At 39.0% G+C, this 24,835-nt stretch overlaps 1 protein-coding gene and 1 long non-coding RNA gene across 4 annotated transcripts in view; one reads left to right on the forward strand and one right to left on the reverse strand.

Moving 5' to 3' along the window:
- ankrd44 (ankyrin repeat domain 44) overlaps positions 1 to 24,835 on the forward strand; it is a 51,549-nt gene that overhangs the window by 11,848 nt on the left and 14,866 nt on the right. For 2 of the 3 annotated variants that reach the window (XM_051958641.1, XM_051958643.1), the window contains exons 2-17: positions 380 to 463; positions 4,195 to 4,273; positions 4,553 to 4,623; positions 5,164 to 5,364; positions 5,627 to 5,714; positions 7,584 to 7,726; positions 9,409 to 9,621; positions 10,696 to 10,774; positions 10,841 to 10,955; positions 11,030 to 11,112; positions 17,325 to 17,433; positions 18,590 to 18,658; positions 18,797 to 18,937; positions 19,206 to 19,271; positions 19,626 to 19,737; positions 22,688 to 22,759. In XM_051958641.1, the coding sequence (XP_051814601.1) occupies positions 380 to 463; positions 4,195 to 4,273; positions 4,553 to 4,623; positions 5,164 to 5,364; positions 5,627 to 5,714; positions 7,584 to 7,726; positions 9,409 to 9,621; positions 10,696 to 10,774; positions 10,841 to 10,955; positions 11,030 to 11,112; positions 17,325 to 17,433; positions 18,590 to 18,658; positions 18,797 to 18,937; positions 19,206 to 19,271; positions 19,626 to 19,737; positions 22,688 to 22,759 (1,725 nt within the window). The remainder of the gene's footprint in view (positions 1 to 379; positions 464 to 4,194; positions 4,274 to 4,552; positions 4,624 to 5,163; positions 5,365 to 5,626; positions 5,715 to 7,583; positions 7,727 to 9,408; positions 9,622 to 10,695; positions 10,775 to 10,840; positions 10,956 to 11,029; positions 11,113 to 17,324; positions 17,434 to 18,589; positions 18,659 to 18,796; positions 18,938 to 19,205; positions 19,272 to 19,625; positions 19,738 to 22,687; positions 22,760 to 24,835) is intronic. The other variant, XM_051958642.1, reaches the window with a different exon arrangement.
- Positions 4,681 to 4,986, reverse strand: LOC127537028 (uncharacterized). The gene is made up of 3 exons (XR_007946335.1): positions 4,884 to 4,986; positions 4,763 to 4,850; positions 4,681 to 4,718 (listed from the first exon to the last, which is right to left on the reverse strand). It is a non-coding gene; the product is annotated as an uncharacterized LOC127537028 (long non-coding RNA).

A 24,835-nucleotide genomic window follows, 5' to 3' on the forward strand; every position in this document is an offset into this window, starting at 1 on the left:
GACTGATTATGAGTTTGGAAACACCTGTGATGTCAATTAAATGACACACCTGAGTTAATCATGTCACTCTGGTCAAATAGTTTTCAATCTTTTATAGAGGTACCATCATTTTTGTCCAGGCCTGTTTCATTAGTTTGTTTTTTTAAATAATTATGTTAATCAACAATTCAAAAGTAATGGCTGTTTTTGATTATTTAATTTTCAGTAAATTTTTATTTATTGTTACTTTTGTGAGTTTCAAGTGATTTCAGTGAGAATTGTGGGTTTTTTCTTCTTTATCTGAGGGGTACCAACAATTTTGTCCACGTGTGTATGTGGAGTGTTCCTGTTAACATACGTGTCATGTTAAGCTTACTGACGGTTCTGTCTCCTCCAACAGCCTCCTCTCATCCAGGCCATCTTCAATGGAGACCCAGAGGAGATCCGGATGTTGATCTACAAGTCTGAGGACATCAACGCTCTGGTGGGACACACACACACACACACACACACACACACACACACACACACACACACACACACACACACACACACACACACACATGTTTGTACTTCTATCTTAGTGAGGACATCCATAGGCGTAATGCATTTCCTAGAGCCTTACCCTAACCTTAACTATCACAACTGATGGCCTAAACTTAATCCTTACCCTAACCCTAACCAAACCTCAATTCATACCTGTTCTCTAAAAACAAGTCTTCACCCTCAAACATGGCTGTTTCAAAGTGAGGACCGGCCAAAATGTCCTCACTTTGATAGTTAAATGCAGAAAATGGTTCTCACCATGTAGCAAGTACAAGAACACACACACACACACACAATACACATTTAATACACACACACACACACACACACACACACACACACACTCAGCAGAAGCTCTGGTTTCCTGTTTACGTTTTCCTCAGAGGAAGTAGCTTCCAGTCTTCTATCTCCAGTACTTCTTGTTTAAGTAGTTCTAAAAATACATTTTTATTTTTTCATTTAGTTTATTATTATTTAATGTTGTTTATAACTTTTTCAGTAATAATCTGGCCATGAGTCTCTGGTTCTTATTAAACACATCAGCAGCTCAGTGAGAACCTAAAAACATCATGCTAATAGTTTAAATAAGTATGATGATTTAAAAATAGCAAAACATAGATAACCGTTAAAGAAATAAATACAAAAGTAAACAAAATAAGTCAATAAATAACATATACATAAAACATTACATTTTAAAATGACTTAAGAAAAAAAATACAATTCAAGACAAAAACTGCAATGAATGAAAATTCACTTTTTTCAGTTTTTATTCAAATTCAAATTTTATTCAAATTCAAAGACTGATTATATATAAAGAATAAAAATACACAAAGTCAAAACTAATAAAATTAATAACAAATGAATAGCGGATGAAAACAAGTAAATATAATAAAGTTATGATAACTTGCCAATAAATTTAATTTAAAAATGAATAAAAACATAAATACATAATTAAATAAAATGATAAATATAATTCTGAAAATATTTCTAATTAAAAAGAAGCAAAATTAAAATTCAGGAAATAAAATAAAGCTGCTTTCTGTGTTTAAGTTCACAGGAATCAATAAAACTGAAAATCTATTAAAGCATTTTAATGCAGATAAAAATCAGAATCAGTTTTAGGGAAATAAAAGCTGAAGACTTCTCCTTCTTCTTCACTTCCTCTTTCAGAGCTGCAGCTCAGTGAAGACAGAGTTCAGAGTTTCCTCAGCAACAGGAAGTGGTTCTTCAGGTTCTACTGATGGACCTCTGAAATCACAGCTCAGAAAATCATCAGGTCAGCTGCAGACGGATCCAATAATGTAAACCATAGAGGAATTAAATAGAACGTGGAGGAACCTCAGTGAGTTCTGGAGACAAACTTTGATGTAAACAGAACTTCAGTTTGTTTATACCGAAGCTCCTCAGGATCCTTTAAATGTTCCTGAGAAAAATTTTAATGAGCTGCAGCTTCACTCTGAAACTACTGAAACTGAATCGGAGCAACAGAACATAGAACCAAACATAGGACTGAGTGCAGCTCCTGAACCAAGAGGTCTGAGGGTTGTGAAATGTTCTCTGAATGATTACAGACATGACAAGGGGCTCTAAACGACTACAAAGAGACACAAAATAGCACAAAAAGATGCCATAAAACACAGAAAGACACAAGAAAACCACAAAAAGACTGACAGCCACTAAAATATACAAAAAACTACAAAGAAAAACAACCACAAAGAGGCACAAAATAACAAAAAGTACTGAAAAGAACCACAGAGATGCACAAGAACCTTAAAAGACAACAACACAAGAAACAAAGACAGACACAACAACTACATACTGGTGTAACCTGACCACAGCAGGATGTTCAACAGTTGTTAAAGGTTTAGGAGGGTCTTCATTGATTGGTTGTTAGGGTTGTAGGAGGGTCTTCATTGATCGATTGTTAGGGATGTATTAGGGTCTATATTGATTGGTTGTTAGGGTTGTAGGAGGGTCTTCATTGATTGGTTGTTAGGGTTGTAGGAGGGTCTTCATTGATTGGTTGTTAGGGTTGTAGGAGGGTCTTTATTGATTGGTTGTTAGGGTTGTAAGAGGGTCTTCATTGATTGGTTGTTAGGGTTGTAGGAGGGTCTATATTGATTGGTTGTTAGGGTTGTAGGAGGGTCTATATTGATTGGTTGTTAGGGTTGTAGGAGGGTCTTCATTGATTGGTTGTTAGGGTTGTAGGAGGGTCTTCATTGATTGGTTGTTAGGGATGTATTAGGGTCTATATTGATTGGTTGTTAGGGTTGTAGGAGGGTCTTCATTGATTGGTTGTTAGGGTTGTAAGAGGGTCTTTATTGATTGGTTGTTAGGGTTGTAGGAGGGTCTATATTGATTGGTTGTTAGGGTTGTAGGAGGGTCTATATTGATTGGTTGTTAGGGTTGTAGGAGGGTCTTCATTGATTGGTTGTTAGGGTTGTAAGAGGGTCTTTATTGATTGGTTGTTAGGGTTGTAGGAGGGTCTATATTGATTGGTTGTTAGGGTTGTAGGAGGGTCTATATTGATTGGTTGTTAGGGTTGTAGGAGGGTCTTCATTGATTGGTTGTTAGGGTTGTAGGAGGGTCTTCATTGATTGGTTGTTAGGGATGTATTAGGGTCTATATTGATTGGTTGTTAGGGTTGTAGGAGGGTCTTCATTGATTGGTTGTTAGGGTTGTAGGAGGGTCTATATTGATTGGTTGTTAGGGTTGTAGGAGGGTCTTCATTGATTGGTTGTTAGGGATGTATTAGGGTCTATATTGATTGGTTGTTAGGGTTGTAAGAGGGTCTTCATTGATTGGTTGTTAGGGTTGTAGGAGGGTCTATATTGATTGGTTGTTAGGGTTGTAGGAGGGTCTATATTGATTGGTTGTTAGGGTTGTAGGAGGGTCTTCATTGATTGGTTGTTAGGGTTGTAGGAGGGTCTTTATTGATTGGTTGTTAGGGTTGTAAGAGGGTCTTCATTGATTGGTTGTTAGGGTTGTAGGAGGGTCTATATTGATTGGTTGTTAGGGTTGTAGGAGGGTCTTCATTGATTGGTTGTTAGGGTTGTAGGAGGGTCTTCATTGATTGGTTGTTAGGGATGTATTAGGGTCTATATTGATTGGTTGTTAGGGTTGTAGGAGGGTCTTCATTGATTGGTTGTTAGGGTTGTAAGAGGGTCTTTATTGATTGGTTGTTAGGGTTGTAGGAGGGTCTATATTGATTGGTTGTTAGGGTTGTAGGAGGGTCTATATTGATTGGTTGTTAGGGTTGTAGGAGGGTCTTCATTGATTGGTTGTTAGGGTTGTAAGAGGGTCTTTATTGATTGGTTGTTAGGGTTGTAGGAGGGTCTATATTGATTGGTTGTTAGGGTTGTAGGAGGGTCTTCATTGATTGGTTGTTAGGGTTGTAGGAGGGTCTTCATTGATTGGTTGTTAGGGTTGTAGGAGGGTCTTCATTGATTGGTTGTTAGGGTTGTAGGAGGGTCTTTATTGATTGGTTGTTAGGGTTGTAGGAGGGTCTATATTGATTGGTTGTTAGGGTTGTAGGAGGGTCTTCATTGATTGGTTGTTAGGGTTGTAGGAGGGTCTTTATTGATTGGTTGTTATGGTTGTAGGAGGGTCTTCATTGATTGGTTGTTAGGGTTGTAGGAGGGTCTTGATCTCTCAGAGTTTCTGTTTCAGGATTCAGAGAAACGAACTCCGCTGCATGCAGCTGCCTTCCTGGGAGATGCTGAGATCACCGAGCTGCTTATCCTGTCTGGTAAACTCCTACTAGTCTTTATCTTCTTCTAGTCTTTACGTCCTCCTCGTCTTTACCTCCTCCTAGTCTCTACCTCCTCCTAGTCTCTACCTCCTCCTAGTCTCTACCTCCTCCTTGTCTTTACCTCCTCCTAGTCTCTACCTCCTCCTAGTCCTTACCTCCTCCTAGTCTTTACCTCCTCCTAGTCTCTACCTCCTCCTAGTCTTTACCTCCTCCTAGTCTTCATCTGTTTCTATAAATCAAATGTGTTTTTAATCTAATCATGTTTCTACTCTTCAGGAGCTCGAGTTAACGCCAAAGACAACATGTGGCTCACACCTCTACACAGAGCTGTAGCTTCACGGAGTGAGGTGAGGACACACCTGTACCTGTGATGTACCTGTACTATACCTTTGATGTACCTGTACTGTACCTGTACTATACCTTTGATGTACCTTTGATGTACCTGTGATGTACCTGTACTGTACCTGTACTGTACCTGTACTATACCTTTGATGTACCTGTACTGTACCTGTGATGTACCTGTGATGTACCTGTGATGTACCTGTACTGTACCTTTGATGTACCTGTACTGTACCTGTACTATACCTTTGATGTACCTTTGATGTACCTGTGATGTACCTGTACTGTACCTGTACTGTACCTGTACTATACCTTTGATGTACCTGTGATGTACCTGTACTGTACCTGTGATGTACCTGTACTGTACCTGTACTATACCTTTGATGTACCTGTGATGTACCTGTACTGTACCTGTGATGTACCTGTGATGTACCTGTACTGTACCTGTACTGTACCTGTGATGTACCTGTGATGTACCTGTGATGTACCTGCTACACCTGAGCAGGTATTGACTGATTAGTTTCTCTGACTTGTCCTTGGGTCCTCAGGAGGCCGTCCGGGTTCTGATCCGTCATTCGGCTGATGTAAACGCTCGTGATAAGAACTGGCAGACACCGCTGCACGTGGCAGCAGCCAATAATGCGCTGCGATGCGCTGAGGTCATCATCCCCCTGCTGAGCAGCGTCAACGTGTCGGACCGCGGCGGCAGAACCGCTCTGCACCATGCTGCCCTCAACGGGCACACAGAGGTACTGCAGGATCATTAATATCATTATAAAATATAATGTGACTGGGTGTTTGTGCTCAGCGATTAACTGATTAACTGGCTGGGATGTACCTCTGAGCTGCTAGTCTGGATGCTGCCATCAGGGGGATTCTGGGACTTTCAACTCAGAACGAATTATTCACAAACAGCCAAATCAGTTATCAGTGAGAGGTGACAGATGGAGCTGAACGGGTTCTTCTCCAGACTGTTCTGTAAAACCTCTAACCTCTGGATGTTTCTGTCAGATGGTGAATCTCCTGCTGGCTAAAGGAGCCAACATCAACGCCTTCGATAAGAAGGACGGCCGGGCGCTGCACTGGGCCGCGTTCATGGGTAAATAACTACATTTAGCTGCTACTGCTTTGTACCGGAGACAAAGATAGATCCTGGAGTTAAACTGTTAACAGTAAGAATAAATTCAGACCTGCAAACTTAAGCTTAATAAACAGGTCAAAGGTGATGAAAACAGAGCTCATAAAACCTTAAATATCAGCCTGCAGAACTGATGTTTGAAACTAATGATTGATTGATAGTTGGGGAATTTTCCAGTTTTCCTTTACTTTTATTTCATAGTGCACTTTTCAAACTTCTGAAAAAATGTGTTTATCTGTATTCATGGTTCTGTCCAGCAGAGTTCCATGTTTCTGCACTGAGTGTTTTATCACTTCAGTGTCCAGGTGTTGATGTTAGTTCAGGGGGGTATTCCACGAAGCTGGCTTAGGTCTAAGCCTGGCTTATTTCGGTCAGCTTCGCTAACTTTAGTGAGAGTTTTGTTCCACCAACAAGGCTTAGGGCTAGCCTGGCTTGGTAACCATGGTAACTCAGCCAGAGCGACAAGCCTGGTCCGGGGCAGGCTAACAGTCAAGCTTACTTTAGCTCCATGTCAGAGAAGGTTCTGACGAGCTTCAGAAAGACGCCTGTGAACCGCATGTTACACATTAAATTCATCTTGATCTGTAATCAATGATGTTCTTGTTCGGTGACATACACTGAGACCTTTTTTAAATAACGCCGGAATAACCGTGAATCAAACTCTATCATATTACACATTTTGTCACAGTGTGTAACTGTGGCTCAGTGGTTAGAGTGTAGTTAAGTAGATTAAATGTGGTTTCACTTTTCATTGTGCCGTGGGTTGGAATCCACCAGCGGTAAATACTTGGAAATATCTGATTTTCTGTCTTCTTTCACCCTCAAAGTGCAGTCAACACGTAACAGGAACAGGCACAGATTGTGTTAAAATAAGCAGGACACAACAGCCACAGTTTTCCATAAAGAATACCTTCCTTTTACCAGCGGTCCAAACTGATCATGATGAGAATCCAAAGGTGATGCCAAATGATGAGAGAACTATTTTGTGTACAGCTCATTTGTGTCTTCTCCCTTATTTAAATGTAGGGCACAGTAGCACTATCATCTCTGATAAAAATGACATCTCCTCTGTAGGCCTACATGTTTTTTTCTGCTTTTTCATTCAAAGTTTGAGTGTTTGATGAAACATCTCCACATGAAGTTGCCCCTTTTTTCCAAAGTATTCCTCCTTTGGTTTTAGGTGTTACCTGCTGCTTTATTCATCTATGGTGGATATATATTTGTCAAATCAAGAACATGAATTAGGCCTACCAGAGTAAAAAGTGAAAACCACCATCACATTACACAAAACCAGGCTGGAGCCTCTTTCTCTCATATATATAATTATAGCATCTCTGAAAAACAGCTGAGCCTCGTTCGTGGAACTACTTGCAGCTGAGATTAAAGTTGCCGCTTGTTCAAGCCACGCTTACCGGTTAAGGTCTCAATGTATGTCACCGAACAAGAACATCATTGATTACAGATCAAGATGAATTTAATGTGTAACATGCGGTTCACAGGCGTCTTTCTGAAGCTCGTCAGAACCTTCTCTGACATGGAGCTAAAGTAAGCTTGACTGTTAGCCTGCCCCGGACCAGGCTTGTCGCTCTGGCTGAGTTACCATGGTTACCAAGCCAGGCTAGCCCTAAGCCTTGTTGGTGGAACAAAACTCTCACTAAAGTTAGCGAAGCTGACCGAAATAAGCCAGGCTTAGACCTAAGCCAGCTTCGTGGAATACCCCCCAGGTGTTGATGGTAGTCCAGGTGTTGATGTTAGTTCAGGTGTCGTTGTTACTTCAGGTGTTGATATAATTCAGTGTTCAGGTGTTGATGCGTGTTGCGCCCCCTGCAGGTCACCTGGACGTGGTGTGTCTGCTGGTCAGTCAGGGAGCAGAGATCAGCTGTAAGGATAAACGAGGATACACTCCTCTACACACGGCGGCATCCAGCGGACAGATCGCTGTGGTCAAACACCTGCTGAACCTGGCCGTGGAGGTCTGACATCACACCTTTACATCTGTACACTCACGAAATGTTCCAACACTTTTAACTATGTAATCAGTAGCTAGTTATTTTTAAGATTTATCTCCTTTTATATGTTTATTACTGTTATAGTTAACCATAAATCTACTTAAATAAACTACTTGATCTGTTACTTGAAGTCAACATATTCATTACCTTTAGTTAACTAAATAACCAGTACATAAGTAATGATATACTTCTAGCTAACCCTGACTATTTTAGGGTTTACATTTAGCTAACCTTTTAATGCGTTACTTTTAGCTAACTAATAATTACCTTTAACCAACCATTTAATTCCTTCACCAACTGTTTATGACTTTTTAGCTAACTATTTATTACCTTTAGCACACCATTTAATTCATTACTTTTAGCTAACTTTATTATTTTTAGCTATTTTAGCGGTTTATTCTTTTTAGCTAACTATTACTTTTAGCTAACTATTACATTTAACTATTTATTGTTTTTAGCTAACTATTTGTTACTTTTAGCTAACTGTTACTTTTAGCTGTTTATTACTTTTAGCTAACTAGTTGTTACTTTTAGCTATTAATTACTTTTAGCTAACTATTTATTACTTTTAGCTAACTATTACTTTTAGCTAACTATTACTTTTAGCTAGCCATTACTTTTAGCTAACTGTTACTTTTAGCTAACTATTACTTTTAGCTATTTATTTAGTTTTAGCTAACTATTTGTTACTTTTAGCTAACTATTACTTTTAGCTAACTGTTACTTTTTGCTATTTATTACTTTTAGCTAACTATTTGTTATTTTTAGTTAACTATTACTTTTAGCTAACTATTACTTTTAGCTAACTATTACTTTTAGCTATTTATTACTTTTAGCTAACTATTTATTACTTTTAGCTAACTATTTATTACTTTTAGCTAACTGTTACTTTTAGCTAACTGTTACTTTTAGCTAACTGTTACTTTTTGCTATTTATTACTTTTAGCTAACTATTTATTACTTTTAGCTAACTATTACTTTTAGCTATTAATTACTTTTAGCTAACTATTTGTTATTTTTAGTTAACTATTACTTTTAGCTAACTATTACTTTTAGTTAACTATTACTTTTGCTATTTATTACTTTTAGCTAACTATTTATTACTTTTAGCTAACTATTTATTACTTTTAGCTAACTGTTGCTTTTAGCTAACTATTACTTTTAGCTATTAATTACTTTTAGCTAACTATCTATTACTTTTAGCTAACTTACTTTTAGTTTACTATTACTTTTTTCTAACTATTTTAGCTAACTATTACTTTTAGCTATTTATTTAGTTTTAGCTAACTATTTGTTACTTTTAGCTAACTATTGCTTTTAGCTAACCTTTTAATTCATTAATTCTAACCATTAACCATTCATCCCATCACATTTATGTAATTATTTGCTTTGTTAATTTTATGCACAGCTGATTTATTCTGAGTTTAGTTTGGCTGAGTTTTAATCTCTGTGATTGTTCAGAACTAAGTGTACGTATCCATGTAGACGTGAATCCGTCCTAATGCGTCTCAGATAATAACACTAACTCAGTGTCGGACCAGAACAACAGCCCTCTGTGTTCTGACTACAGACCCACCCATTGTCGTACCACCACCACCGGCTCTCTCTGCTTTGGTTGTAAACCTCGTGTTGTTCTGCGGTTCCAGATCGATGAGTCCAATGCGTTTGGGAACACGGCGCTTCACGTGGCCTGTTTCAACGGTCAGGATGCCGTCGTCAGCGATCTCATCGATTACGGCGCCAACGTCAGCCAGCCCAACAACAAGGGCTTCACGCCGCTGCACTTCGCCGCCGCCTCCACCCACGGAGCTCTTTGTCTGGAATTCCTGGTCAACAATGGTGCCGACGTCAACGTACAGGTGAGACGGACTCCTGATACCTGTCCTCTTTTTACCTCCTCCTGTTCAGGCTGTATCAGTGACATCTGAAATATTATTTCTCCTAAACTATCAAAGGCTTGATTGGCCCAGCTTCCACATCAATGGTGGCGTTTTTATTCCATGTTTTCTGTGTTGTTGCTAACCCTACTCTAATTCATGCTAATGTGATCTTTTTCTCAGCAGTAGAAGCTAGATATTTAGCTAGCTGCTACTGCTGACCACTGATGGAAAACAGTCCAAAGAATGAGCCTGATCCTGATAAAATGAGGTAGAGAGAGACATTCAATCAAGGCTGACAATGGATGAAAAGATGGGAAATAGAAGAGAGGACATAGCTTTGCTCTACCCATTCTTTAGGAACACTGTTGGATATTGGAGACATAAAATGACTAAAACAGATTATGCTAACATGTTGTGGGACACAGGTTCCATGAACATGTCCTCCAGTTCTGGAATGAACCAGATAGTGTCCTCTTCTAGCCTCATTTAGTTCACTTAGTTCATTTTCACGACTCTATTTCTATTTATTTATTTATTTATTTCAGACATGCCAGAGTATCATAAAGGGAAAAAAGAAAATAAAATGCAAAACAGAGAAGCAGAAGGAAAAATAAGGTCTGAAAATGAGCAGGATGAAGTTGAACTGAACACAAAATTTGAAATCTTCTACTTATAAGCCTCTTTAGAACCTCCAGGAACAACTTCACTGTTCCACATTATTATATTTATCAAGTAGTGTGTTTTGTTGTAGATTTTATTGAATAGTTTTATAGTTGAACTCATATTGAGATCCAGACTCTTCCATAAGTTTAACCCACATATCCATAAACTTCTACTCTTCATGGAGCAAATGGCTTTTAAAAATTTTAATTTCTTCTTGATTTGTAGTTTCAAGCATAGCTTCAGTTGTTTCCTATCAGGCAGGACCTCTAACATTATATGTAAATCAGTACAGTGTTATTGTACTTCATGTTCTTTGTGTTTATTCTGTTATGTCATCTTTTCTTAATAATAATGTTGTAATCAATAAAGTTTTGTCTGATCTCATTTCAGAGTCGTGATGGTAAAAGTCCTCTTCACATGACGGCGGTTCATGGACGCTTCACTCGCTCTCAGACGCTCATCCAGAACGGTGAGACCTCGTTAAGGCTCCTCGTTATCTCTTCTTCTGCTCTTAATAAACCACCTTTTCCTACAGGTGGGGAGATTGACAGCGTGGATAAGGATGGGAACACTCCTCTGCACATCGCTGCTCGTTACGGCCACGAGCTGCTCATCAACACGCTCATCACCAGCGGAGCCGACTGCACCAGGTGAATTACTTCACGTCCACACTTTAAACCCCACAGTGACACGGTGTCTAACAGAAGGTCATGTTTCCTTCAAGGCGAGGAGTCCACGGCATGTTTCCTCTGCACCTGGCCGCCCTGAACGCTCACTCTGACTGCTGCAGGAAGCTGCTGTCCTCAGGTAGCTGCACGCGCTAACCAACAGGAAGTAGATCTAGTTTAGGGTGGTGTAAGAAAGAACATCAACAGGAAGTAGATTCTAGTTTAGGGTGGTGTAAGAAAGGACATCAACAGGAAGTAGATCTAGTTTAGGGTGGTGGAAGAAAGGACATCAACAGGAAGTACATCTAGTTTAGGGTGGTGTAAGAAAGAACAACAGGAAGTAGCTCTGGTTTAGGGTGGTGTAAGAAAGAACATCAACAGGAAGTACATCTAGTTTAGGGTGGTGTAAGAAAGAACATCAACAGGAAGTACATCTAGTTTAGGGTGGTGTAAGAAAGGACATCAACCGGAAGTAGCTCTGGTTTAGGGTGGTGTAAGAAAGGACATCAACAGGAAGTACATCTAGTTTAGGGTGGTGTAAGAAAGGACATCAACAGGAAGTACATCTAGTTTAGGGTGGTGTAAGAAAGGACATCAACAGGAAGTAGCTCTGGTTTAGGGTGATGTAAGAAAGGACATCAACAGGAAGTACATCTAGTTTAGGGTGGTGTAAGAAAGGACATCAACAGGAAGTACATCTAGTTTAGGGTGGTGTAAGAAAGGACATCAACAGGAAGTACATCTAGTTTAGGGTGGTGTAAGAAAGGACATCAACAGGAAGTACATCTAGTTTAGGGTGGTGTAAGAAAGGACATCAACAGGAAGTAGCTCTGGTTTAGGGTGGTGTAAGAAAGGACATCAACAGGAAGTACATCTAGTTTAGGGTGGTGTAAGAAAGGACATCAACAGGAAGTAGCTCTGGTTTAGGGTGGTGTAAGAAAGGACATCAACAGGAAGTACATCTAGTTTAGGGTGGTGTAAGAAAGGACATCAACAGGAAGTAGCTCTGGTTTAGGGTGGTGTAAGAAAGGACATCAACAGGAAGTACATCTAGTTTAGGGTGGTGTAAGAAAGAACATCAACAGGAAGTAGCTCTGGTTTAGGGTGGTGTAAGAAAGAACATCAACAGGAAGTAGCTCTGGTTTAGGGTGGTGTAAGAAAGAACATCAACAGGAAGTAGCTCTGGTTTAGGGTGGTGTAAGAAAGGACATCAACAGGAAGTACATCTAGTTTAGGGTGGTGTAAGAAAGAACATCAACAGGAAGTACATCTAGTTTAGGGTGGTGTAAGAAAGGACATCAACAGGAAGTAGCTCTGGTTTAGGGTGGTGTAAGAAAGGACATCAACAGGAAGTACATCTAGTTTAGGGTGGTGTAAGAAAGGACATCAACAGGAAGTACATCTAGTTTAGGGTGGTGTAAGAAAGGACATCAACAGGAAGTACATCTAGTTTAGGGTGGTGTAAGAAAGGACATCAACAGGAAGTACATCTAGTTTAGGGTGGTGTAAGAAAGGACATCAACAGGAAGTACATCTAGTTTAGGGTGGTGTAAGAAAGGACATCAACAGGAAGTACATCTAGTTTAGGGTGGTGTAAGAAAGGACATCAACAGGAAGTAGCTCTGGTTTAGGGTGGTGTAAGAAAGGACATCAACAGGAAGTAGCTCTGGTTTAGGGTGGTGTAAGAAAGGACATCAACAGGAAGTACATCTAGTTTAGGGTGGTGTAAGAAAGGACATCAACAGGAAGTAGATCTAGTTTAGGGTGGTGTAAGAAAGGACATCAACAGGAAGTAGCTCTGGTTTAGGGTGGTGTAAGAAAGGACATCAACAGGAAGTAGATCTAGTTTAGGTTAACACATGTTTACACTCTAAATTAATGTTATCTCCTCATACTTCTGTGGAGGTTCTCAGTCATCCAGGTCCTGGTGATGATAGGAGCTTCAGGAGAAACCAAGAGACATTTCTAGAAATGTCTTCCAGAACCTCCACTTGGTTTCTTCTGAAACTCCTACCATCTCTTCATCCTGTAGATGGTTTTCTACCTCCATGTGTCCAGACTTGTCCTCTCTACTGTACTCATCATCTGTAGAAGATGTTTCATCATGATGGATGATCTCCAACAACTAGCTGTCGTCATCTCCTCTTGTTGCTTTCTGTCACATTGAGTCATTTTGTCGTGTTTTTTGGTGTTCTGCATCTAGCTTGTTTGTTTATGGTGTGTTTTTATCTTTTTTCTGTCACTTTGTCCTGTTTTTTGATGTTTTGTGTCTATTTTTGTTGTTTTCTGTCTTGTTTTGTGTCCGTTTGTGATTTTGTGTCATTATTGGCTTGTTTTTGTTTTGTGTCTAATTTGTGGTGTTTTCTGTCTTGCTTCTGTCACTTTGTCTTGTTTTTTGCCGTTTTGTGTCTTTTTTGGTCTAATTTTTGTCATTTTGTGTCTTTTTTTGTTCTCATGTCATCTTGTGTGTCATTTACGTTGCTTCATGTCTTGTTTTGTCGTCTTGTGTCAGTTTTTCTTGTTTTTTGTCTTATTTTTGTCATTTCATGTCTCTTTGTGGTGGGTTTATCTCCTCAACCTGTCGATATTTTTCTATCTTCAGACTTTTCCTCTCTACTCTGCTCATCATCTGTAGATGTTCCTCCATGTTGTTCACTGTTTCTGCTGTATTTATTTGTTGGTTTTCCTCTCAGTCTCTCTGAGGAAACACTGCCTGCAGTTCAACCTGAAACTCTGAATTTTTGCTGATTTTGTTGTTGGTCTCAGCTGAGTGAATTACGGCTCTCAGTTCTGTTTGCAGGATGTGTTTAACAGTTTATTTGAGTTAAATATTATAATGCCAGCATGTTTGGAAAAGTTTACAGCCAACGTTATGCAATAACAAAAAATCAATTCATCATCGTCCTCAAAGCTCTTAGACATAAAAAATTAGTTTTTTCTGTAACTTAAAGACTGAAATCAACCAAAAGTGATTTCTCTGTTCTTGAAAATGTGATAAGAAGTCAGTCAAGTCAACAGAAATCATGTAAAATGATTGATTAGTTCATTACTAAATTAACAGACATCTACTCTGATGATTGAGTAATTAGTGTTGAGTATTCTTAACCCCGTTAAACTTCAGTGTACTGCCGGCGGTACACCTACTAATTTGCATAGGAATTTCAAGAATGTCCGACGGCTGCAAACACGATTATACAAACACTATACGCCGATGGAAAGCTTAGATTCTCATGAATCCGCCGGTATAAACCACTTTCAGATGTGATTACCACAGCGGGTGAGAAAAGCACATTTGTCCGACAAAAACGAATATTCATCCATCCGTTCTCTATACACGGCTTCAAAGCACACAGCGCGACTCACATTTCCGGGTTCATTATTACACACAGATGAAAAGATTCCACAAAAAACGGCCATAATCCAACCTTTTACATCAGATGACACAAGCCAGTAAACTGTTTTGTCCAAAACATGTCCTGAAGTCGGTATAAAATCCACGAATCGGTCGTTTTCAAGGAAATGCACCTCGCGATGCGCGTCCAATATTCCCCGTATTTTTCGTCATTTTTTTTTTTTTAAATAGAATATTATCAATTTTTTTTGTACTGAAAATGGCTGGAATTGACTGCAGCTTAAAGGGTTAATGTGAATACTTTCTGGTTTCTTTCTTCTCTGACAGTAAACTGAGCATCTGTGGACTAAACCAGACATTTAGCTCAATGATTTAGTATTAAAATGGTCAACAGATTAACCAATAGTTGGAATTATTATTGGTTTCAGCCGTAATTTACAATAAAAGTCTAATCTTTGCTTTTCTGATTATTCGCCGTGATAGAAGAACAAACTGGTTCCTTCTTGTCGCGTCTTGAAGAAACTTCAGTCTTGTGTTTTAATAGAAGTCATCTGGAACAGAACTCGTATTTAACTGATGTTTAATCCAGCAAACCTCCAGTAAATCACATTTCAACTGCTGTCTGTCCAGAACATGAAGTTACTTCAGTCTGAATCAGCGTTTCCTCGACCTGCTGACTCATCTGTCAGTCCACTTTACTGGGAGCTTTTGTTTTCTGGCTGCTGCTGCTGAATTCCTGAAGAACAACGAGGTTCTCCCAGTCCGATCCGTCGTTATTCTGACAGCACAGGTCCTGCTAGAATCTTCTGGTTGCTTTTGTTGATGAAATAGTTTCTGTTCATGTCAGACGTTTAGTTTGGTTCTGAGCATTGCAGAGGAACAAGCATTAAACAGAACCAGACAGGAAGCTTCCTGGATCCAGATAATCAGAGGATCTTAAAGTTTGTGTCTGGAGGCCTGAAGCTGGATGGAACCGGCTCCTCCTGAGGTTCTGCTGAGTCACTCAAGTCCTCAACAAAGAAGTCATTTAAAGAGTTTGAGCAGCTGCAGAATGCGACTGATCAGGACTGTTGTATCTGAGCTGAAAGAACTTTTCTGTCTGTAAAAAACTGATTCTACGTCTTCAGGCTGCTGAACAGAAACAACAAATCTGATCGCCAACAAATATCTTCCCTATCCATCAGTTCTTTGGACTGAAACAGGTCATAAAATGGTGAAACATGTTCCTCAGTGTTTCCCAAAGTCCTCCATGACAGGTGAGTTTGTTGTGGTCAACCCAAAGATTCATTTTACGATTAAAGAGGAAGAAAGAAACCAGAAAGTATTCACATTAAGGCTCCAATCACTTTTATTAAACCAATGAATGATCCAAATAGTTGGTAATAAACGGGTGATAACTAGTCGATTAATTGATCAGAAAATCTATAGAAAGTCCAAACTGAAGTCCTCAAGCCAAAGATAATCAGTTTACTGTCGAACAGAAAGAAACAAACAAAAATATTCACATCTAAGAAGTTTATTTTCATTTTAAGTTACTAAAGCCAGTAAATTGATTCTGAAAATGGTTGCAGATTAATTTAATAGCTGACAACTAATCAATTAATGGATTAATGATTGCAGGTCTATCCAGTAACACACAGAAAAAGAATCCATTATAAGCAAAAGCCCTGCAATAAAAATCTAGCCTAACCACGCTAGACAACCCACGGTAACGAATTTAATTCTCTGCCAGGGTCGACAACAAGAACGACAACAGTCGTTGAGCTCCATTAGCACCGACTCTGAATAATCTTTCTGTTAACATGTCTGTAATATACTTGAGCTTCACCCATTGACTGTATAAATAAGGCTTCACCGAACTACCGCATCCTCTGATTTCCGGTGCTCTAGGAGCCTATTCGTTGCGCTGATTGGTTGTATACCTACCCAGTTGCTGCAGAGTGATTTGATAGACAACCTTTTAGCCCGCCTCCCTCCCTGTCGAGCGTCCTAGACCCTTGTGTCTTCAGATCATGGGTCTAGCAGGGCTAGGCTAATAAAAATCTGAATTCTATTTTTTTTTTTGTCCTAATAATATTAACAATAATTATATAATTATTCTTGCTGTGAAACAAACCTTCTTGCTGCTTGTTTTGTTCAAATAAGAACATGTAAAACATTTTGAAGACATTAAAATTGAATAATTTAAAGGAAAAGGCAGCATTTGAGAAGCTGAATTCACCAAGTTTTTATGTATTTTACATAAATAACCTCATAATTTCTACCATGCCTAAACTCTTCATGTGCTTTATTTGTGGGAAAAAAAACTGAATTTATTTGGTTAAGCAGCAACTACAGCTGAAAGAAAGAAAATACTCGCCTCGGTACCTAGATTTTGCCCTTTGTGTGAGAAAACGTATTCAGTTTGGAGCCCTTCTGTGCCCGTTTAAATTTATGTCAGGACAATTCTTCAGTGGAGTCCTGTTTTCTCCAAATCAACACTCAGAGTCTCTCAAGTCAAAGAAAAGCTTTACTCAACATGAACAGAACACCATCTGAACAAGTGACTGAAAAAGACCAGAAACCAGATTTTCTACAGGCACATAATCATCCTGGTTTGTTATCTGTGGTTCGCTGCCTCTTGGTTCTTCTCTACAGCGCTTCATGAGCACAACTTCATATGGGTTCTACACTATTACATTGAATAACAAGATTTAATCATCAAATACTATCATTTTTAAACAGTTTCATGTGTGATGATAAACCTGATAACTTACCTGTAGTTTGGCCTCCAGCCACCAGGGGGCGCCACACTAACTCTGAGCTGCCTGCTGCACTCTTCCTGTCTCTGTTAGCGACCTGTCTGTACACCTGTTCATGTATATATCCCTACCTAACCCACGTTTCCTCACCTGTCGCGCTAACACCTATCTCTCTCTCCACTCCCTGTCTCTCTCTGTGGTTGGCTGCTGCCATGTCTTGTCCCGCCTCCCTCCGTCTGCCTGCGCCGCCCCTTTCAGGTCGGAGGTTTAGCATAATGTGTTCTGACTCGGTCCTGTCCGCAGGCTTCCAGATCGACACTCCAGACAGTCTGGGGAGGACCTGCCTCCACGCTGCCGCTGCTGGAGGGTGAGTCCAACCAGAACCACATCCTGGACTCTGTTTCTACCAGAACATCACGATAAAGTTAGACGAGTAATAGTTGAAGCTGATAAAACTGAACGTCCGTCGTACCAAATTCTGAACCAAAATAGCAAATTAAAGAAATGTAATTTACTCCAAACGGAAAAAATCTGCTGATGTTCAGAGTACATGGTAATATCAGTCTAAAAAACTAAAATTGGCTGCTACTTTAGCCTAAACAAGCTAATGTTTCTCACTATGTTAGACTAAACAAGCTGATGTTTCTTGCTACATTAGTCTAAAGAGAGTTCTAATAGCTGCTACATTAGCGTGACCATGATATTATCAGCCATAATAATAAATTGCCATATTAGCTTAAACACCATAAGATCAGCCACTATGTTAGCCTAGCCATATTAGCTTAAACACCATAATGTCAGGCACTATGTTAGCCTAGCCATATTAGGCTGAACACCATAAGGTCAGCCGCTACATTAGCCTAGCCATATTAGCTTAAACACCATAATGTCAGCCACTGTGTTAGCCTAGCCATATTAGCTGATACACCATAAGATCAGCCACTACATTAGCCTAGCTATATTAGCTTAGACACCATAATGTCAACCACTATGTTAGCTTAGTCGTATTACCTGAAACACCATAAGATCAGCCGCTACATTAGCCTAACCATATTAGCTTAAACACTTTAATGTTAACTGTTAAATTAGCCAAAGCGAGATAAGAGTGCTAGCTGCTACATTAGCCTAAACAAGCCAGTGTTAGCAACTAGGCTAGCCGGGAGAAGGGATGTTCTTACTAACCTAACCTAAAAAAACTTCACTAACCACTAAACAACATGAAGCTAGCCGTTACGTTAGCCCAGTCAAGATAATCGTACCTGCTATGTGAGATTAGCCAAAATAACCTTTGTTACCATAGTAGCCTAACCATTACAGCCTGAATTAAGCTAATGTTAGCCGCTATGTCAGACTGAACAAAATAAACCTAGCAGCTTACTATGTTAGCCTAGTCACGTTAGTCTAAACAAATTAGTGTTACTGATTGCGTTAGCCTTACAAAAGTACTGTTGTGAATGTAGTTTTATCGCAGATTGTTGTGGTATTTGTTGTAGTGAGTACATCTGTGTGTTCTGTGTTTGCAGTAATGTGGAGTGTGTTAAGCTGCTCCTGAGCAGTGGAGGGGAACACAACCGGAGGGACAACTGTGGCAGGTAGCACATGAATATATCTCTGTGTTTATATATCTGTATCTATAGTTGTATATGTGTATACATGTATAAATATATCTGTATAAGTTGTAATAAACTACAGTCCTTGTCAGTCAGTTGTTTCTCTGTCGGTCTTTCCAGGACTCCTCTCCACTATGCAGCTGCCAGTCGACATTTCCAGTGTTTGGAGACTCTGGTGGCTTGTGGTACTGCTATTAACGCCACCGACCAGTGGGGGCGCTCTGCTCTGCACTACGCTGCTGCCTCCGACCTGGACAGGAGGTGAGTCTTTAAGAAAACCTGCAGTTAAACATTCCTGGGTGGAGTTTAGTCTTCTGGCACCCTGTTAGCTCAGCTGTTAGCCTCCGTTTGTTGGCTCAGGTGTTAGCCTCCACCAGTTAGCTCAGGTGTTAACCTCCACCTGTTAGCTCAGGTGTTAACCTCCACTTGTTAGTTCAGCTGTTAGCCTCCACCTGTTAGCTCAAGTGTTAGCCTGGATAGTGTTGATGCTTTTATTGTCTAGTTTAACTTCCTGTTTCCTGTCCTGCAGACGTCGTGTTGCTCTGGAGCCGGAGAGTGATGGAGTTCAGGCTGAGAGGGAGAAGGAGGCGGCACTGTGAGTCACATGACAGGAAATATATTAACCTGTACCTAAACCCAAAATACGCACTGATGCTAATGCTACTCAGAGTTTTCACTGATTTCCTAAAACACTTCAATTCATTCTAAACGTGTTTGTCTTTTGTACATGACTGCTGCTGTCTGTTTTTTAAATTCAGAATATCTATAATCAGATCACCCAAAAACCTCTTTGTTTGCTATTAAAACCTTAATTTTTATTTTTTTAAAGAGAAACAAACATAAAATATTTTACTACTGTTTTAACATTGTCAGCTCCTCTAAGAGTTATAGATGATATAAATACATGTTTGTGATAAATAAAATATTTAAAATGCTGTTTTTATTGCAGATGTCTGGACTTCCTGCTTCAAAGTGGAGCGACGGCGTCTCTGAAGGACAAACAGGGTTTCAGTCCGGTTCATTACGCTGCAGCGTACGGACACCGACACTGTCTGGAGCTGGTCAGTTCATACCACACGCTACATACATACTACATGCTACATACAAACCACATACATGCATACTACATGCTACATACACACAGCATGCTATATACATGCCATATGCTACATACATACCACATGCTACATACATATTACATACATACCACATGCTACATACATACTACATGCTACATACATAGTCCATGCTAGAAATACATACAACATGCTACATACATGCCACATGCTACATACATACCACATGCTACATACATATTACATACATACCACATGCTACATACATACTACATGCTACATACATAGTCCATGCTAGAAATACATACAACATGCTACATACATACCACATGCTACATACATCCTACATGCTACATACATACTCCATGCTACATACTAGGGCTGGGCGATATGGCCAAAAAATAAAATCTCGATATTTATTTTTTTTTTAGTCATTTTGGACGATTACGATTTTAAGCGATTTTTGTTGTTTCTTTGCGATCTGTTTGCTATGGTTATTGCTAGCCATGCCGCACTCCCGTAGCTGCAGCACTCTTCCCATTCTTTAGGATGCCTCTGCCGGAGGTGCAGATAGAGGTTAGTTGTGCTGCTACTCTTCGTTTTCACAGTACGTTTACCACTTCCATATAATCGATGTAACATGAGGCCCTTTTCTCGCGACCAACTCTTCGTCTGCTGTTGTCCGACATGACGGGAGTGTGAGTGTTTTGGCGGAAGGAGATGAGAGGCGGAAGCAAACGCCAGTGCACAAGTCATGAAAGGCAGAAGAATAATTTGTGTTGTTATATATAAGCTCGCCTCAATTTTACGATTTGGCAAATTTTCAAATCGTCAGGTTTTAAAATTTATCGCCCAGCCCTACTACATACATACTGCTACATACAAACCACATACATACATACATACTACATGCTACATACAAACCACATACATGCCACATGCTACATACATGCCACATGCTACATACATGCTACATGCTACTTACATACCACATGCTACATACATATTACATACTTTATACATACCACATGCTACACACGTATTACATGCTATATAAATACCACATGCTACACGCATTGCATACTATATACGTACCACATGCTACATACACATTACATACTATATACGTACCATATGCTACATACACATTACATACTATATACGTACCACATGCTACATACACATTACATACTATATACATACCACATGCTACATACATATTACATACTATATACGTACCACGTGCTACATACACATTACATACTATATACGTACCACATGCTACATACACATTACATACTATATACGTACCACATGCTACATACACATTACATACTATATACGTACCACATGCTACATACACATTACATACTACATACGTACCACATGCTACATACACATTACATACTACATACGTACCACATGCTACATACACATTACATACTACATACGTACCACATGCTACATACACATTACATACTACATACATACCACATGCTACATACTGCATACATACCACATGCTACATACACATTACATACTGCATACATACCACATGCTACATACACATTACATACTGCATACATACCACATGCTACATACACATTGCATACTGCATACATACCACATGCTACATACACATTACATACTACATACATACCACATGTTACATACACATTACATACTACATACATACCACATGCTACATACACATTACATACTGCATACACATTACATACTACATACATACCACATGCTACATACACATTACATACTATATACATACCACATGCTACATACACATTACATACTACATATATACCACATGCTACATACACATTACATACTATATACATACCACATGCTACATACACATTACATACTACATACATACCACATGCTACATACACATTACATACTACATACGTACCACATGCTACATACACATTACTTACTATATACATACCACATGCTACATACACATTACATACCACATGCTACATACACATTACATACTATATACATACCACATGCTACATACACATTACATACTATATACATACCACATGCTACATACACATTACATACTACATACATACCACATGCTACATACACATTACATACTACATACGTACCACATGCAACATACACATTACATACTATATACATACCACATGCTACATACACATTACATACTACATACATACCACATGCTACATACACATTACATACTACATACGTACCACATGCAACATACACATTACATACTATATACATACCACATGCTACATACACATTACATACTACATACATACCACATGCTACATACACATTACATACTACATACATACCACATGCTACATACACATTACATACTGCATACATACCACATGCTACATACACATTGCATACTGCATACATACCACATGCTACATACACATTACATACTGCATACATACCACATGCTACATACACATTACATACTACATACATACCACATGCTACATACACATTACATACTACATACATACCACATGCTACATACACATTACATACTGCATACATACCACATGCTACATACATACCACATGCTACATACACATTACATACTATATACATACCACATGCTACATACACATTACATACTATATACATACCACATGCTACATACATATTACATACTGTGTACGTACCACATGCTACATAATTGCCACATTCATACTACAAACATACTGTACTACATATGTACTACATAATAAATGCATACCACATACTATATACATAGTACATACATATTGCATCCATACTACAAACATATTACAGGTGTTCCAGCATCGACTGATTTTTGTCACGATGTTCAGAAAACCTTCCAGCAGATCAATAGAACCATAAATGAGTCTGATCAGGTTTTCTGTTGGTTTGTTTGGTTCTGCAGCTGCTGGACAGAGACAACAGTCACCAAGACGACCCAGAATCTCCCAATGCCAGGAGTCCTCTGCACCTCGCCGTGAGTGTAGAACACCAGAAATAATGTCTGGAAGGAGCTCAGATAATATCTACAGACACTAAACACTACAGCTATAATATCTACTGACACTAAACACTACAGCTATAATATCTACAGTCACTAAACACTACAGCTATAATATCTACAGACACTAAACACTACAGCTATAATATCTACTGACACTAAACACTACAGCTATAATATCTACTGACACTAAACACTACAGCTATAATATCTACAGACACTAAACACTACAGCTATAATATCTACAGACACTAAACACTACAGCTATAATATCTACAGACACTAAACACTACAGATATAATATCTACTGACACTAAACACTACAGCTATAATATCTACAGTCACTAAACACTACAGCTATAATATCTACAGACACTAAACACTACAGCTATAATATCTACAGACACTAAACACTACAGCTATAATATCTACTGACACTAAACACTACAGCTATAATATCTACTGACACTAAACACTACAGCTATAATATCTACTGACACTAAACACTACAGCTATAATATCTACAGTCACTAAACACTACAGCTATAATATCTACTGACACTAAACACTACAGCTATAATATCTACAGACACTAAACACTACAGCTATAATATCTACTGACACTAAACACTACAGCTATAATATCTACAGTCACTAAACACTACAGCTATAATATCTACAGACACTAAACACTACAGCTATAATATCTACAGACACTAAACACTACAGCTATAATATCTACTGACACTAAACACTACAGCTATAATATCTACTGACACTAAACACTACAGCTATAATATCTACAGACACTAAACACTACAGCTATAATATCTACTGACACTAAACACTACAGCTATAATATCTACTGACACTAAACACTACAGCTATAATATCTACAGTCACTAAACACTACAGCTACACACGTGGACAAAATTGTTGGTACCCCTCAGTTAAAGAAGGAAAAACCCACAATTCTCACTGAAATCACTTGAAACTCACAAAAGTAACAATAAATAAAAATTTATTGAAAATTAAATAATCAAAATCAGCCATCACTTTTGAATTGTTGATTAACATAATTATTTAAAAAAACAAACTAATGAAATAGGGCTGGACAAAAATGATGGTACCCATAACTTAATATTTTGTTGCACAACCTTTTGAGGCAATCACTGCAATTAAACGATTTCTGTATTTGTCAATGAGCGTTCTGCAGCTGTCAACAGGTATTTTGGCCCACTCCTCATGAGCAAACAGCTCCAGTTGTCTCAGGTTTGATGGGTGTCTTCTCCAAATGGCATGTTTCAGCTCCTTCCACATATGTTCAATGGGATTCAGATCTGGGCTCATAGAAGGCCACTTTAGAATAGTCCAACGCTTTTCTCTCAGCCATTCTTGGGTGTTTTTGGCTGTGTGTTTTGGATGGTTGTCCTGTTGGAAGACCCATGACCTGCGACTGAGACCAAGCTTTCTGACACTAGGCAGCACATTTCTCTCCAGAATGCCTTGATAGTCTTCAGATTTCATCGTACCTTGCACACTTTCAAGACACCCTGTGCCAGATGCAGCAAAGCAGCCCCAAAACATTACTGAGCCTCCTCCATGTTTCACCGTAGGGACAGTGTTCTTTTCTTCGTATGCTTGGTTTTTGAGTCTATGAACATAGAGTTGATGTGCCTTACCAAAAAGCTCCAGTTTGGTCTCATCTGTCCAAAGGACATTCTCCCAGAAGCTTTGTGGCTTGTCAACATGCATTTTTGCAAATTCCAGTCTGGCTTTTTTATGAGTTTTTTTCAGCAGTGGTGTCCTCCTTGGTCGTCTCCCATGAAGTCCACTTTGGCTCAAACAACGACGAATGGTGCGATCTGACACTGATGTACCTTGGCCTTGGAGTTCACCTTTAATTTCTTTGGAGGTTGCTCTGGGCTCTTTGGATACAATTCCAACGATCCGTCTCTTCAATTTGTCATCAATTTTCCTCTTGCGGCCACGTCCAGGGAGGTTGGCTACTGTCCCGTGGGTCTTGAACTTCTGAATAATATGAGCCACTGT

The sequence above is a fragment of the Acanthochromis polyacanthus genome, chromosome 14 (genome assembly GCF_021347895.1).
Source record: "Acanthochromis polyacanthus isolate Apoly-LR-REF ecotype Palm Island chromosome 14, KAUST_Apoly_ChrSc, whole genome shotgun sequence".
Taxonomy (NCBI): Eukaryota; Metazoa; Chordata; class Actinopteri; family Pomacentridae; genus Acanthochromis; species Acanthochromis polyacanthus.